Source organism: Physella acuta, unplaced genomic scaffold (genome assembly GCF_028476545.2).
Source record: "Physella acuta isolate Inbredline_101_S28 unplaced genomic scaffold, ASM2847654v3 ptg001866l, whole genome shotgun sequence".
Classification (NCBI taxonomy): Eukaryota; Metazoa; Mollusca; class Gastropoda; family Physidae; genus Physella; species Physella acuta.
In genome coordinates this window covers 209,980-227,500 of record NW_026733372.1, presented here as the reverse complement: position 1 = coordinate 227,500, position 17,521 = coordinate 209,980, and the positions used below count along the sequence as shown (strand labels likewise).

At 39.1% G+C, this 17,521-nt stretch overlaps 1 protein-coding gene across 2 annotated transcripts in view; it reads right to left on the bottom strand.

Moving 5' to 3' along the window:
* The window catches only part of LOC131930939 (beta,beta-carotene 15,15'-dioxygenase), a 15,394-nt gene extending 1,771 nt beyond the window's left edge, over nucleotides 1-13,623 (bottom strand). The window contains exons 1-9 of one of the 2 annotated variants that reach the window (XM_059287603.1): nucleotides 13,505-13,623; nucleotides 12,130-12,310; nucleotides 10,917-11,172; nucleotides 9,820-9,961; nucleotides 9,399-9,546; nucleotides 8,217-8,419; nucleotides 3,049-3,297; nucleotides 1,899-2,013; nucleotides 1,528-1,628 (exon numbers count right to left, since the gene is read on the bottom strand). In XM_059287603.1, the coding sequence (XP_059143586.1) occupies nucleotides 1,528-1,628; nucleotides 1,899-2,013; nucleotides 3,049-3,297; nucleotides 8,217-8,419; nucleotides 9,399-9,546; nucleotides 9,820-9,961; nucleotides 10,917-11,172; nucleotides 12,130-12,223 (1,308 nt within the window). In that variant the 5' untranslated portion in view covers nucleotides 12,224-12,310; nucleotides 13,505-13,623. Of the gene's footprint in view, nucleotides 1-1,527; nucleotides 1,629-1,898; nucleotides 2,014-3,048; nucleotides 3,298-8,216; nucleotides 8,420-9,398; nucleotides 9,547-9,819; nucleotides 9,962-10,916; nucleotides 11,173-12,129; nucleotides 12,311-13,444 lie in introns of both variants that reach the window. The other variant, XM_059287602.1, reaches the window with a different exon arrangement.
* Between the last annotated feature and the right edge of the window lie 3,898 nt (nucleotides 13,624-17,521).

The window sequence follows — 17,521 nt, the reverse complement described above, 5'->3', positions numbered from 1 at the left end:
CATTTATAGATCTGGGTGGTAAAACACATTTATGTACATCACATTTAAATATCTGGGTGGTAAAACACATTTTTGGACATCACATTTATAGATCTGGGGGGGGGGGGGGAGTAAAACAAATTTTTGGACATCACATTTATAGATTTGAGGGGTAAAACACATTTATAGATCTGGGGGTATATCACATTTTTGGACATCACAGTTATAGATCGGGGGGGGGGGGGGGGTAAACACATTTTTGGACATCACATTTAAATATCTGGGTGGTAAAACAAATTTTTGGACATCACATTAAAAGATCTGGATAGAGTAAAACACATTTATGGACATCACATTTAAAGATCTGAATGGTAAACACATGATAAACTTGAGACCTTCTGGCTGCTAGTCGAGAGCTCTACCACCCCCACCAAACCGTCCCAATGTGGTTTCAGCGTCTCTTTAACTGTCTCTAGAAACACATCAACTCCACTCAACTGCATCCATAGATTCTAAAAATGTTGCTTTTTAAATAGCTATTTCACTTTATTTGTATGTACTCCCATCCGGTTGTAACTATTCTTCTTGTCACATTTATCAGTTCGAGTACATAATTTAATAGAAGCTAACCCATGAGATAACTCAACGTATGTGATTATGTCTAGAGATGTAAACTGAGACATGCACTTTTTTTAGGCTTCTTTCTTAGGGCAGTCCGTCCATCCATCCCACCTCCCACTTACACCCTTGGGGAGATGCCTGAAAGAAACTCTGGACATGTACTAACCTTCCTGGTGAAAGTGACTATATCTGGAGATGTAAACTAAAACAGATACGCGTTGTGTGACTAAGTCTATGATATAAACGAAGACATATACGAGGTATGTGACTAAGTCTATGATATAATTGAAGACAAGTACAAGGTGTATGACTAAGTCTATGATATCAACGAAGACAGGTACGAGGTGTATGACTAACAGGTACGAGGTGTATGACTAAGTCTATGATGTAAACGAAGACATATACTAGGTGTATGAATAAGTCTATGATCTAAACGAAGACATATACGAGGTGTATGACTAAGTCTATGATACAAACGAAGACATATACGAGGTGTGTGACTAAGTCTATAATGTAAACGAAGACAGGTAAAAGTTGTGTGATTAAGTCTATGATGTAAACGAAGACAGGTAAAGTTGTGTGATTAAGTCTATGATGTAAACGAAGACATATACGAGGTGTATGACTAAATCTATGATGTAAACGAAGATAGGCACCAGAGTGACTAAGTCTATAATGTAAAGAAAGACAGGTACCACAGTGACTAAATCTATGATGTAAACAAAGACAGGTACCAGAGTGACTAAATCTATGATGTAAACAAAGACAGGTACCAGAGTGACTAAATCTATGATGTAAACAAAGACAGGTACCAGAGTGACTAAATCTATGATGTAAACAAAGACAGGTACCAGAGTGACTAAATCTATGATGTAAACAAAGACAGGTACCAGAGTGACTAAATCTATGATGTAAACAAAGACGAACCTTCCTGGTGTGTGTGGCCAAGGCGGTGCTGGCATAAAAATACCTGTAACGTCTGGCATTCCAGCTGTAGTTCATGCGTGGCAGCTCAATCAGGCATGACTCTGTTATGTTAATAAATTAAAGGCGGATGTTGCACCCAAAACTGGCGTTTTAATTATTGAAAAAATACTTTGGACTTTGGATGTTCGCATTGTGAATTTCATAACAAATAATAATTGACGAATTTGAAATATGTCTATCTTAAGTGGCATCGAGTGGGATGGTGTGAGTTTTTAAATTGAACTATATATATATATATATATATATATATATATATATATATATATATATATATATATATATATATATATATATATAGGTGAGCGGCTTACCTTCAAATACAGGGTCACTGGTGAGGTCAACAAGTGCAGAGTTCTTTGAGTGTTTCATCACTATGGCCGTGGCCGTTGTGTAGGTCAAGGTCACCAGGTTCGTGTTCAAAGCGGCCTGGTCGGGTTTTAAATAGATAGGTCACTCGATAGGAGGGAATTTTTAAAACTATTTCTTGGTGGTTGTTTTTTTTATTTCTTTCTAAGTTAGTCGATCTATGAAATTTTGGGAAGAAATGTTTTTGAAATTCCGTCTAGACTATGTCAATGTTTTTGTTCCTCTTCGTTCTGAATTCTATTGCATTAGGTTTGAACTTGTTATTTGCCGTATAGGCCGTTGACTCCGACTTCAGGCTGCATTTCTTTCTGGATTTGCTGCCATAGCCTTTATCACTTTATCCAAGCAAGAACAGTTGTTTGATTTTGGAGTTGTCTCTCCTAGATGGGTTTGTTGTCAGTAGATGTCGAAACATATCTGTCCCGGAGTTCGAACTCGTTCGTGACTTTTCGATTTAGCAGCCAAGAGCTTTACCGACGCAACCGCGCGTCTTTAAGTGAACAATTATCTTTCAAACTAAATATAGGCTTACTAATAAAAAAGCAGCCTTTTAAAATCAGACTACATAATAAAATAAAAACTACCTTATGAAAAGAAAATATCAATGAAAAGGATAAATTGTATCATTATAAATTGTAAATGTGTTACCTTTAATACAATATAAAAATGCAGCATTATATTAAAAAATTAACACTATTAAAGGGCTAACTACTAAAAATATATATAAATAGTATTTCAAATGTTTGCCTTTGTAACAAATTATCACTTTAAAAACGCTGCCATGTTGATGTATAAATAACTATCTCTATAAAGGGCTACTTTGTATAAAAGGGCTACATTGTCTAAAGAATTATCACTATAAAATGGCTACATTGTGAACAAAAAATATAACAATATAAAAGGTCACCTGTTACAAAATATAACACTATAAAATGCTGCCTGATATAAAGATATAACACAGTAGAAGGCTACCTGATAAAAAGGCTGCCTGATATAAAAAAATATAACACAGTAAAAGGCTACCTCGTCTGAAGAAATATCACTATAAAACTGCTACCTTGTATAACAAAAATAACGTTATTTAAAAAAAGACACCTTTTCGACATCAACAGGTAAGACAAAGCGCGCGAAGTGAGGCAGCGACACGGTGTTGTGGGGCTGGGCGCTCAAGGCCTCCAGGTACAGCTCCTTAATGACGCTGGCGTTCTTGTACAGGCAGACGTCACACACGATAAACCCGCCATCTTCGTAACAGTTGATGAAATGGAAGACGAACCCGTGGGGTGCCCTGTAGGTAATGGGTACCTTCTGACCCGTAGTTTTACTGACGACTATGATGTTGATCTTTAAAAAATATAAAAATTAGTTTGGTGAGTATACAGTTACTATACATACACTAAATACATACACATGTTTGGGGTGGGACTGTGTGGGATGGTATTTTTATGTGTATACGTTAGGGGCGTGTTTTTTTGGTGGTTGTGGGAGTTGGTGTTGTGTGAGGTTGTGGGAGTCGGTGTTTTTTACGTTCATAAAGTATACAGATTCGTTTTATGAAATATTAATACACGAGCCGACCCGCGGCGTATCATACGCCGTTAACACCGCTATTTAGTTGTTTTATTTTCTACTTTTCAGTAATTCGTAATTTGTTAATTCGACAGTACCAATGCTGCCACTGAAAATATTTGTTTTAAAACACTATCAGTAGTTCGTTAAGGACGATAACCCCCCCTCCTTTCCCCAAACCCTACCCCCCCCCCCCCTCCGTGAAAGCAGCCTCTTAGTTACCTCCCCTAAGTCGTCACTAAACCCGGCTCTACGATTGTAAACATTTAGCGTGAACCACAGCTCACCAGACCATGTGGGGGTGGGGATAGTAGCGATATGCCTAGAGAGGAAGAGAGGGGGCTGCGAGGCGCACTTACAGCTTGGTGTTTTATATCGTCTCCAAGAAGAGAATTATATATATATATATAGATGTTTTCTCTTGTAGTGTACTCGTATTTTCACTTTTACAAGGGAGCTTAACTTTTTTTTAAATGTAATACATTATCCAAGGGAGGCAACAAAAATATTTATCTTATAGTTAGAAAAAGTAAACCACAAATCGGTTAACAAAATTAATCAAATGTTTCACTGTTGATAATTTATAAACAATTAGCAAATTTAATGTAAAATTTAAAGTATTGAATATTTTCATCATAAAAAACGTATATAATTTGTTTGTAAATTAGTAACTTAAACTTAAGCATTTATTTGTACCTTTTTTGTTAAATAAAATGGCCAATTGTAACAAGCTTAATAACAAGCTAACATTTACTGATTAAACAATTAATTGGAAACAGATCTGCCAAAATGGCTGCGCCCATGTAGAGTTGACTTCTAAACTACTTGACTTACTAAAAACAAACAATGAGTCAAGCAGACCACACAGATATACAAGGTCAGAGTAAAATGTCAAATAAAGAAAATTCAGCAACTGCTGTAGACAAATCAATTAAAGAAAGAGTTCAACAAACTAAACCAACAACAACTGGATGGGGCAGTCTACCGTCAACATCAGTCTTCAGAGCTGTCAATTTTGAACTTTTTGTTAAACCAAATAAACTCGTAATGGCCTGTGGAGTATTGGCTTTTTCCAGTTGTGTAGCTTACATAGCTTATATGAACTTGACAGATGACAATAAAAAGGGAACATACGTAACCCTGGATTCAGATGGAGGATCAACTGTTCGACAAAAAACATCTCGCTGGAATTAGTTAATTTTGTTCTAACTACTCTGTTACTCAATTTAAGTTGAACAAATGCATGACATGAATAAAAATATGGACTATTAAAATTACACATTCTGAATCAAAGAAGCTGTACATGCAGTTCATGTAGTATTTCATACATATCCAAATATTTATCAATATTTATAAGTGTAGGACAATTTTTTTGAGTTCTTTTTAATACTTAGTTAATATTTTATGTATAGCTGACAAATATTGTTTTTGTAATTCCAGCCATCAAAATTTTTCAGAAGAATCCCATTTGTTTTATAATTTAATGATTTATTAAATTGTTTGGCAGTTTTCTTTTTCAAGAAACATGTTTTAATATGTAGATGAATTGTGATATGTATTTAGTAGTTATGTATATAATAATAGTAGTACAATAATCTTGATAATATATTATAATAAATATGAGATGTTGAAAAAAAAAAAAAAATTGGAAACATTCAAACAAAATGGCCGGAATTCACAAGATCTTAACTGACCAACTTTTGGAGTTTTACAGAAAATGCCTAGTAATGCTGAATACCGTAAACATACGGAACAAATTAATAATGAACGTTTAAGTTTAGTTAAATCAGTATCAGATCCATCAAAACTAGAAAGTAAAATCAACCGTGGACAGATTGAAGAAGTTATCAAGCAGGCTGAAGGGAGTTATCCTTGGCTCGTAAAATGCTGCTCTAGAAACCATGGGAATCTCTTGTTGGTCAAGCGCCACCAAACTAATGGAAATGGCCTCTGCCATAGATATTATAACATAAATACTTTTAATACTTGTTTATAGATACTGCTAGTGTTTTTTCAATCAGGTTACAAATGATGTTTATAGAAAATTAGTTGCTTTAAACTGTGCTCAGATATAATACGAACGATTTTTATCTATAGACGGTTATAAATACAGCTTGATGTAGCATGTTTTCTCTCATTAGCAGGTTTACGTCATGGTGTAAACACCCCCCACCCCTCCACCCTTGTCGGGATTGGTCAACTTTCCTCTTAAAAGACTATTTAACACTCTAATTAATCACTTATTTAAGTGGAATTATCATTTTTCTGAATATATTTTGCTATTTTTTGCCTCGGTGTCACCCCCCCCCCCCACCTAAATGGTGTCACCCGGTGCGGTCCGCACCCCCCGCTCCCCCCACCCTCGCTCCGAATCTGCTCAGATATTCAAGACTACGAATATTTACTACATATGTTGAGATATACTCTACTCGCCGCCTATAATCCATCACTAGCTCCTCCCACAGCCGCCTATAATCTACCTACTATCTCCTCCCACAGCCACCTATAATCAACTTACTAGCTCCTCCCACAGCCACCTATAATCAACTTACTAGCTCCTCCCACAGCCACCTATAATCAACTTACTAGCTCCTCCCACAGCCGCCTATAATCTACCTACTATCTCCTCCCACCGCAACCTATAATCAACTTACTAGCTCCTCCCACAGCCACCTATAATCAACTTACTAGCTCCTCCCACAGCCACCTATAATCAACTTACTAGCTCCTCCCACAGCCACCTATAATCAACTCACTAGCTCCACCCACAGCCGCCTATAATCTACCCACTAACTCCTCCCACAGCCATCTATAATCTACCCACTAACTCCATCCACAGCCACCTATAATCAACTCACTAGCTCCACCCACAGCCGCCTATAATCTATCTACTAGCTCCTCCCACAGCCACCTATAATCAACTCACTAGCTCCACCCACAGCCACCTATAATCTACCCACTAACTCCACCCACAGCCGCCTATAATCAACTCACTAGCTCCACCCACAGCCACCTATAATCTACCCACTAACTCCACCCACAGCCGCCTATAATCAACTCACTAACTCCACCCACAGCCACCTATAATCTACCCACTAACTCCACCCACAGCCGCCTATAATCAACTCACTAACTCCACCCACAGCCACCTATAATCTACTCACTAACTCCACCCACAGCCACCTATAATCTACCCACTAACTCCACCCACAGCCGCCTATAATCAACTCACTAGCTCCACCCACAGCCACCTATAATCTACCCACTAACTCCACCCACAGCCGCCTATAATCAACTCACTAGCTCCACCCACAGCCACCTATAATCTACTCACTAACTCCATCCACAGCCACCTATAATCTACTCACTAACTCCTCCCACAGCCGCCTATAATCTACCCACTAACTCCATCCACAGCCACCTATAATCTACCCACTAACTCCACCCACAGCCACCTATAATCTACCCACTAACTCCACCCACAGCCGCCTATAATCTACCCACTAACTCCACCCACACCCGCCTATAATCTACCCACTAACTCCATCCACAGCCACCTATAATCTACCCACTAACTCCTCCCACAGCCACCTATAATATACCCACTAACTCCATCCACAGCCGCCTATAATCAACTTACTAGCTCCTCCCACAGCCGCCTATAATCTACCTACTATCTCCTCCCACCGCAACCTATAATCAACTTACTAGCTCCTCCCACAGCCACCTATAATCAACTTACTAGCTCCTCCCACAGCCACCTATAATCAACTTACTAGCTCCTCCCACAGCCACCTATAATCAACTCACTAGCTCCACCCACAGCCGCCTATAATCTACCCACTAACTCCTCCCACAGCCATCTATAATCTACCCACTAACTCCATCCACAGCCACCTATAATCAACTCACTAGCTCCACCCACAGCCGCCTATAATCTATCTACTAGCTCCTCCCACAGCCACCTATAATCAACTCACTAGCTCCACCCACAGCCACCTATAATCTACCCACTAACTCCACCCACAGCCGCCTATAATCAACTCACTAGCTCCACCCACAGCCACCTATAATCTACCCACTAACTCCACCCACAGCCGCCTATAATCAACTCACTAACTCCACCCACAGCCACCTATAATCTACCCACTAACTCCACCCACAGCCGCCTATAATCAACTCACTAACTCCACCCACAGCCACCTATAATCTACTCACTAACTCCACCCACAGCCACCTATAATCTACCCACTAACTCCACCCACAGCCGCCTATAATCAACTCACTAGCTCCACCCACAGCCACCTATAATCTACCCACTAACTCCACCCACAGCCGCCTATAATCAACTCACTAGCTCCACCCACAGCCACCTATAATCTACTCACTAACTCCATCCACAGCCACCTATAATCTACTCACTAACTCCTCCCACAGCCGCCTATAATCTACCCACTAACTCCATCCACAGCCACCTATAATCTACCCACTAACTCCACCCACAGCCACCTATAATCTACCCACTAACTCCACCCACAGCCGCCTATAATCTACCCACTAACTCCACCCACACCCGCCTATAATCTACCCACTAACTCCATCCACAGCCACCTATAATCTACCCACTAACTCCTCCCACAGCCACCTATAATATACCCACTAACTCCATCCACAGCCGCCTATATCCCACTCACCGGCTCGTCCTTGAACTCCACCATAGCGTCAATGACACTGATACCCCTCAACTCGAGGCTCGTCAGCTTGGCCAGGTTATAGGTCAGTGGCTGCTCAAAGTGCACCAGGTAGTTCTCGGACATCCCGAACGAGTGCGTGTAGCTCAGGTGCATCCTCCATCTGCTGTTGACCCGCCCGAGAATTTCGGCCTTATTGAACTGAACTGGGGTCACCAGAGAGAGTTATTACATTATTAGAAGTGATCAATAAAAAAAAAATACAGATCATACTTGAATATGATGATTTGCTTATAGGCCTACACTTGAGAAAATAAAAATGTCTAGGTATCGACCATAAGTCATAAGTAACGTTACGATTCTTTACGGTTTTATTTATCTACACTCTACACAAAAGTCAAATCGCCCTAATAGGCCTACTTGAAAAAAAAATTATTGAGTTATTTCCCTTAACAAGTATATTTAGCTACTGTATTAATTGTTTGCTAGCTCAGTTCATCATCGTTATCTTTTCATGTTCGTGCCCAGGACACATGAAGTGGAGTTTTTATGTTTCAATGACCGCGGTGTACAAGGGTATAATGTGGTTAGCACTATGCACGGTAGCCTTAGTTTCCCTAACGTGAGTCAGGTACTCATCAGATCTGGGTATAGTTTGAGACGTGCCTTGAGCATGAGATCCGAACTAGAGACATTTGTATTAGTAGTCGTAAGCTCTACCAATAGATAGGTTGATTTACCCAAACTATTACTAATTAAAAAAATTAATGTTAAAAATGTATCATTTCTGTTCAAGATTAGGTAGGTTGGACAATCTATTCAAATTTTTAATTTGTTTTAGAAATTAAAAAAAATAAGTAAAAATCTTCCCCCCCCCCCACCCCGCTCACTCTCTTGTCACATCCAAGACTTTTTTGGGACCGTTTTCTTCCGGGGGGGGGGGGGGAGCATTGATATCCCTCTAAAGACTAGTCACATTTATGGACACCTCAACTGAGTAGGGTGTCACCCGGTGCGGAAACCCCTCCCCCCCTCCCATTCCATTCCCCCTTCTAAAACATTTAGCATTTTAGGTTTAGCGTCATCCCTCTCCCGCACTATTTTATTTTAACTTCATAAAACATAGTTTTGACATTAGATTGTACGACTTTACGTCATGATGTCACTGGCTGAATATTAACCCACCTTCCCCGCTGACAGATTTTGGGATGCGAACAAAATCGTAACCACTGCTTAACCCAAAATGGGTGGCGTAGTAATACAAGGATCCGTCGGTGTCGATATGCGCATGCGCAGTTCCCATATGTACTGCCAAGTAGTCCTTCATATCCACCTGCCAAAAACAAAAAAATTCAGTCATTTTTTTTCTGGACAAATCAGGGTTAAAATTAGGAGAATTTTTTTTTTAAATTCTACAATAGGACTGGCAAGTAGGTCACCAACTAGTTCTACGGCTCAATAAAACCTGCATGACTCATAGAACTGGTTGGTGACCTACTTACCAGCCCTATTCTTTGGATTTATTAAAATGATTTTTTTAAACTTGTTTTTGTAGAATTATAGGGTTATTTTTTTTTAATTAAAAACTTTGGGCTATTACAATTACCTCGGCCACTTTTTTCAGCGTGGCAGGGTTGACTTCATTGATGACAGTTGTCTCCGTCAGGGCGAAAAGCTTGTCCGCGCCCTCTACAAAGTGGACGGCCGTGTTGTCGCTCTTAGCACGGGGCAGGAAGTGGCTGAACAGGCTGGGGGTTCCAATCCAAGTTACGCATGTTTTTAAGATCGTTTGTAAACATGAAATGCTTAACTCTAAATATGACGTATATCGTTGTGTATGCTACGTTTAGTCTATTTTAAATTTGAATTCTAATTTTCGTTATTTTCCAAAAAAATAAAGCGAGAGTGATCTCCCCTAAACTTATACAACAGTCAGGGGTTGGATGGCACTTTCAGTTAAATCTGGCCAGAAAAATATTGTAACAAAACAGCTCAAATTTCGAGGTAACACAAAGAAGATGTGTTGATAGTATGCTTAATAAGAATATGAGTCATGAAAACTACATGTAAAGATTTTTCAGAAATCGGAGGAAGAGTAAGAATCATTTTCGGTTACTGAAAAATCTCCCAAAAGTTGATATAAATTAACAAATTAGATGTAGTTCTAACTACAACAATACCCGCTCATAGAAGTGATTACACAGCAAACATTAATCACAGCACTAACTAAGCTAATAAACTTGTGTTCAGTGATTCTTACAGGCATCACTTGGGGGGGGGGGTCTACCGCCGCTCACCATTCCCCCACCCACAACCACCCCCTCCCCCCACCCCTCCCCCGGAACGAAATGGAATTTATATAGAAAACATATACTTGTATCAATATCAAAACGTGCCTCCCCTTTCCCCCGGAGAATAAAGTCTGGAAAAACACTGTTTGTGTTCATTATGTGTTTATTAGAAAACAACATTTTGCAGGCCTAACGCTAGATATGAAGCACGGCCCCAACCCCATGTATGACTATAGAACCAACACCAGCTAATTTATTTCCGAAGGAAAAAATCTCACCTTTTAAAAATAGTTCTCAGGAAACTCCGATTAAAGCACACTCACCTGTTAAAAATAGTTCTCAGGAAACTCCGATTAAAGCACACTCACCTTTTAAAAATAGTTCTCATGAAACTCGATTAAAGCACACTCACCTGTTAAAAATAGTCCGACAAGGATCGGGAAAACTGGCTCCAAAGTTGACGCCGACTAGCCTGTGGTACTTGACACACTTCTTGTAGTTGTTGGAGTCCAAAATGGTCGACAGGTAGGTCACCTTGCCCTCGTGGATGGTCCAGCGATGCAGTAACGCCAGCCCATCAAAGACGTGGCACCACGCCCTGTCGCCCAGTTTGTACACACCGTTGCCCACTCGGTACAAAGATCCCGTAACCCACGCCGGCAAGCTGCCTGGAATATTTAAGCGTTTGTCTCCCTTAAGCGATCGTCCAGTCCACGAAAGTAAATTTAATTTAAACATTTTTTTTTTTTTTTTTTTTTGCGTACCTGCAGAGTTACGCAGTTAAAAAAAAAATAACAGTCTTCATTAAAATAAAAACATAAGCATGTAGGAATATAGGAAAAAAAAGTGTATTTATAATCTCTGAGTAAATTTCTGTTAATTTGAACGCGCTCAACTCTATAAGGATTTTTTTTTTTTAATTTCACTCTCAGCACTTAATTTTCCCGTAGCCAAACTTACTCTATATGAGTGATACACAAATGAAGTAATCTTTAAAAAAATTTACATAGGGAAAAAAGTTGTGTTGAATATGTGTGTATAGCTTATACTTTTTTCTTTGGGGGGGGGGGGGGATGACGCAATGAGGTGCCGTACCGGGTGACACCCGACCCAGCAAACGCAACGCCACTGGTTAGGAATACAATGCAAGCCATCGACAAAGTTTGGTCATATAGTAACCATGCATGTGTGTGTGAACATATGTTTGCAGAGTTTACACTATAACTGTTATGGGCGTCAACGCTATTTATTAGCTCGCGGGAGGGGATTATCTATCTCCTTGAAATTATTAAACCGCTAATTAGTGTTGAGAACATCAATGTTCTTAGCTTAGTTATTTATTTCGGTTTATGAAATATTCAAAAAGTTATTTAATCAATTTCGGTTTATGAAATATTCAAAAAGTTATTAAATAAATTTTGGTTTATGAAATATTCAAAAAGTTATTTAATCAATTTCGGTTTATGAAATATTCGAAACTTAATTTAAACCCTACCTATGGCTGTAAAAAATGAATCTCATAACGAATTTGTCGATAATAGTTCGTCAGAGAGAAATAACAGAGTGCTGTGTCATGCAGTACACGTCAACATTTAGAGTTAAACCCTGTATGAAAGCCTACTCACCTGTAACAGGTAGATCTATCGGCTTGTCTAGATTCGCGGTGACATCAAAATCAAAATACTGAGGCAGATCCTTAATTTCCGCGGCAGAATTCATAATTTTTTTTTCTTCCCTTCAATTCTTTTACTTTCACAAAAGCTTGTCTTTTACTGTGTTTTCACAACTGGACTCCCAACAAGTTTACTAAATGATGAAATGGTTAAAATAAAAACGTGGGTCACATGTTTAGTTAGAGCCAATTCATGGTGGCTGTAACAGGTGTTGTTTTAACACGCTCATTGAAATTCGTCAGACCGTTTGTATACAGGTATGGGAAGATGAAAAGAACTCGAAACGTCAAGATTATATAGTTGTAGGGATAACATTTGTGACATTTATCAAGGAATAAGAGCAGTTTAACAGAAGTGACAAGTTTAATTTATATTTGAGAAGAACTTGATAAAAGTGTGATGTTTTTGTGGTATCAAGTTTTATAACAGTCATTTAGCAATCATAGTATACAGACAATGTATGCATAGGTATACACATGAAAGTGTCGAAGTTAGATATATTTTAGAGTCTAGCCTTTAAATGTCAATGTGATAGGTTTGTGTAAATAAATGGCAAATGTGATTTTATAAAACATATACAGCGGCTGCACAAACAGCCTAAGTTTCGTGCAAAAACTTCGAAAAAAAAACTTTAATGCAAAATATATTAAAATAACTGTACTTAAAAAAGCTGTCACAATAGACTGTCCTAGAGGTACATTCATAGTAAAAATTATCCTACATGCATCATTACTAAGCTGTCTCGCTACTTCTGTTTAATGAAAACAAAGCTGTCTAGCTACTTCTGTTTAATGAAAACAAAGCTGTCTTGTTACTTCTGTTTAATGAAAACAAAGCTGTCTTGTTACTTCTGTTTAATGAAAACAAAGCTGTCTAGCTACTTCTGTTTAATGAAAACAAAGCTGTCTTGTTACTTCTGTTTAATGAAAACAAAGCTGTCTTGTTACTTCTGTTTAATGAAAACAAAGCTGTCTTGCTACTTCTGTTTAATGAAAACAAAGCTGTCTAGCTACTTCTGTTTAATGAAAACAAAGCTGTCTTGCTACTTCTGTTTAATGAAAACAAAGCTGTCTTGTTACTTCTGTTTAATGAAAACAAAGCTGTCTTGTTACTTCTGTTTAATGAAAACTTGTATTTAAATAATTTTCCACAGGTCAATTTTCTAGTAAAATCATCACAATTTCTTTTAAAAATTGGATTTGTGTCATTAAATTATTACTACTAGAAAACAGACCAGAAAGAATGTATTACGTACTAAAAGAAATACCTTTAAAAACGGGCCACAAACGAATATACTATGCAAGAATCAAACAAAACTGAAGAGAACCTGTTTCACCAAGTGAGAAATTCTGTAAAATAACATCCCAAACGTTTAATGTGTGATCCTTCCAAAGCCTGCTAGCCTACGTGTTTATTAATGTTTTTCTTCCATTGTATGCACGCGACCTAGATCTGAACACAACCAAAATAAACACAAACGTACCTTAACAAAACCACTGTCTCGGATCACAGCACTGCTGACGACGATAAAATACGGATGTTAAAACAGCGGGCTGAGCTCCGTTTCACGTGACCGAACCAACCACTTAGAAGCCAAGTATGAAAGGATGGTGAAATAAATACGACTTGACGATATGATGCATGTTGCAGAGGTGTAGTTTTTCATGGGGGTGTTGAGTTTCAACAAAGTCTAATGTCACCGTGATTGTAAACACGCCTTGAATTACTTGCAGATTAGCTAGCCGCTAACCTACATCTGTGTCAAAAAAAATGTTTAAGCAGAATTAAAATATTTGCTTAAAACATTGTACAATGTAAGAACAAGGTAAATTTATTCACCTATCGACCTACACCCTCACTTTTTTGTTGCGTCAGCTGTTATTTCAATAGAACAAATTTAAATGGTTAATACAAAAAAATTTAAGTTATTATTAGAAAATCTTAAGAATAAATTTAAAAAATAACAATATAAAAATACTGAGATGCAAAAGGCAAACATGACTAAATAAAGAAGTCTTTGTGCAATTTCACACAATATGTTATGTAATATTCTTCCTGTACTAGCTAATATTAGTAGCTTACAGAAGAAAAGAAAAAAAAAGTAGGTATTTTGACCGAAGTTCTATTGCCGCCTCTGAAGTAATACGCCACAAGGCTGTAGCCCGCACTTCACTCATCAACACCAACTACTGTCACTGAACTCGACCTAATGTTGTATTGTAACATCAACTTGATGGCGTGGTTCGGTGGTAGAGCACTCGATTACTACCCTGAAAGTTTCGAGTTCGGATTGCGGTCCGGACTTAAGTCTGATGGACGTCCCTGAGTCCACCCAGCTCTGACGGGTACCTGACACACGTTAGAGAAAGTAAAGGCGGCTAAGCATAGTACTGACCACACTATCCCTTCTAATGTCGATATCAAGAAACAGATTAACTCTACAGTAATGACTCTATTCAGAGGCGTAGCGAGGGGGGGGGGTGCGGACCGCACCGGGTGACACCATTTAAGGGGGTGACACCAAGGCAAAAAATAGTAAAATATATAGAGAAAAATTTGAGGGGAGGGGTGCAAATCGAAAGTTTGAGGGGGGGAGGGGGGGGGGGGGGGGTGCAAATCGAAAGTTCGAGAGGGGGGATGGGGAAATCGAAAGTTCGAAGGGGGGTGAAAATCCAAAATTGAAAGTTTGTCCCTGGGAAGAGTCGCTACGCCTCTGAGGGGGTGACACCATTAAGTGCCGCACCGGGTGACACCCGACCTCGCTACGCCACTGACTCTATTTAATCTGCTTTATGGATTGTTAGGTCTAAAAAGAGAACCTTACTTACTTTTACCATCTCAAAGACGTAAGCACGTTTTAACTCCATTCAGACATACTCTGATTGCCACGCTGTTGTTTATAGGCGTTTTTAACTAGGAACAGCAACCGTGAATAAATCAGGACAACTGCAAAACATACTGAAATTTTTACAAGGCATATAAAATGACAGCAAGATGGCATAAACCCGGACAGCTATATGGCATTAACACGTACAGCTACAGAACTAAAACCCGGACAGCTACATGGTATAAACCCGGACAGCTACATGACATAAACCCGGACAGCTACATGACATAAACCCGGACAGATACAGAACATAAATCCGGACAGTTACAGAACATAAACCCGGACAGCTACAGAACATAAACCCGGACAGTTACAGAACATAAACCCGGACAGTTACAGAACATAAACCCGGACAGTTACAGAACATAAACCCGGACAGCTACAGAACATAAACCCGGACAGTTACAGAACATAAACCCGGACAGCTACAGAACATAAACCCGGACAGCTACAGAACATAAACCCGGACAGCTACACGGTATAAACCCGGACAGTTACAGGACACAACCACGGACAGTTACAGAACATAAACCCGGACAGTTACAGAACATAAACCCGGACAGTTACAAAACATAAACCCGGACAGCTAGAGAACATGAACCCGGACAGCTACAGAACATAAACCCGGACAACTACAGAACATAAACCCGGACAGTTACAAAACATAAACCCGGACAGCTAGAGAACATGAACCCGGACAGCTACAGAACATAAACCCGGACAACTATAGAACATAAACCCGGACAGCTAGAGAACATAAACCCGGACAGCTACATGACATAAACCCGGACAGCTACAGAACATAAACTCGGACAGTTACAGAACATAAACCCTGAAAGTTACAGAACATAAACCCGGACAGCTACAGAACATAAACCCGGACAGTTACAGAACATAAACCCGGACAGCTACAGAACATAAACCCGGACAGCTACAGAACATAAACCCGGACAGTTACATGGGATAAACCCGGACAGTTACAGAACATAAACCCGGACAGCTACATGGTATAAACCCGGACAGCTACAGAACATAAACCCGGACAGCTATAGAACATAAACCCGGACAGCTACGGAACATAAACCCGGACAGCTATATGGCATAAACCCGGACAGCTACATGGCATAAACCCGGACAGCTACATGACATAAACCCGGACAGCTAGAGAACATAAACCCGGACAGTTACAGAACATAAACCCGGACAGCTACAGAACATTAACCCGGACAGCCACAGAACATAAACCCGGACAGCTACATGACATAAACCCGGACAGTTACAGAACATAAACCCAGACAGCTAGAGAACATAAACCCAGACAGCTAGATGACATAAACCCGGACAGCTACAGAACATAAACCCGGACAGTTACAGAACATAAACCCGGACAGCTCCATGACATAAACCCGGACAGCTACAGAACATAAAAAATTACAGGACATAGATCAAAGATAAATCTATGAAAACAACGAGACACATTAAATTAAGAGGATGTAAACAGCAAAACATTCTCTTAACCGTAGAGAAACAAACATGTTTATAGCTCAGTCTGGAGATGAATCCCATTACCATTCCAGGGTCACAACTAAGTTTTCTGAACAGTGGGGAGGGGGGGGGGGCGTCTAGTTTAACTACCCCTCCTCGCCAAAAACACATATTATAATCGTACTGACGCTGCAGTATTTTTAGAAAGCCTTCTGTTCAATACTCTAAATAATCAATAAATCGATGATCTACTAACCCAAAAGTTCAGCACTATCTGATACTAAACGACACAACCAAGTTTTTAAAATGCAGAACATTCTAGAACTATGTCTATCTGATAATAAACGACACAACCTTGGTATTAAAATACAGAACATTCTAGAACTAGAACTATCTGATACTTAAAGACACAACCAAGTTTTAAAAATGCAGAACATTCTAGAACTAGAACTATCTGATACTAAACGACACAACCAAGTTTTAAAAATGCAGAACATTCTAGAACTATGTCTATCTGATAATAAAAGACACAACCTTGGTTTTAAAATACAGAACAGATAGATCTATATGTTTGACAAAAACATTTAAAACGTAACTTAGGTTTTAAAATACAGAATATTCTAGAACTATACCTTCTTGATAATAATAGATACAATTGGGACTAAGAATGTGTTAAATTACGTGATCTAAGATACTCAGCGATACTAAGATTCTTAATGGCAATTGCTTTTGAGTGAGTCAGAATTTCGGTAACTATAGTAGCCACACTGTAAGAGGGTACTAAAAGAAATTTAAAAAAAAAACATTGAAATCCCCTTTGTTTCCCTTCTTCCGGGATATACTTTACACGTTTTTTTTTTCTATTTCGTCTGGAGGGATGTGGTGAAAGTTCTCACGGGGAGGGGGGCGGCCCTCGAAGATATGCCTGAAAGAAACACAGATTCGGTTTATTTTATTGCACATATTTATTTG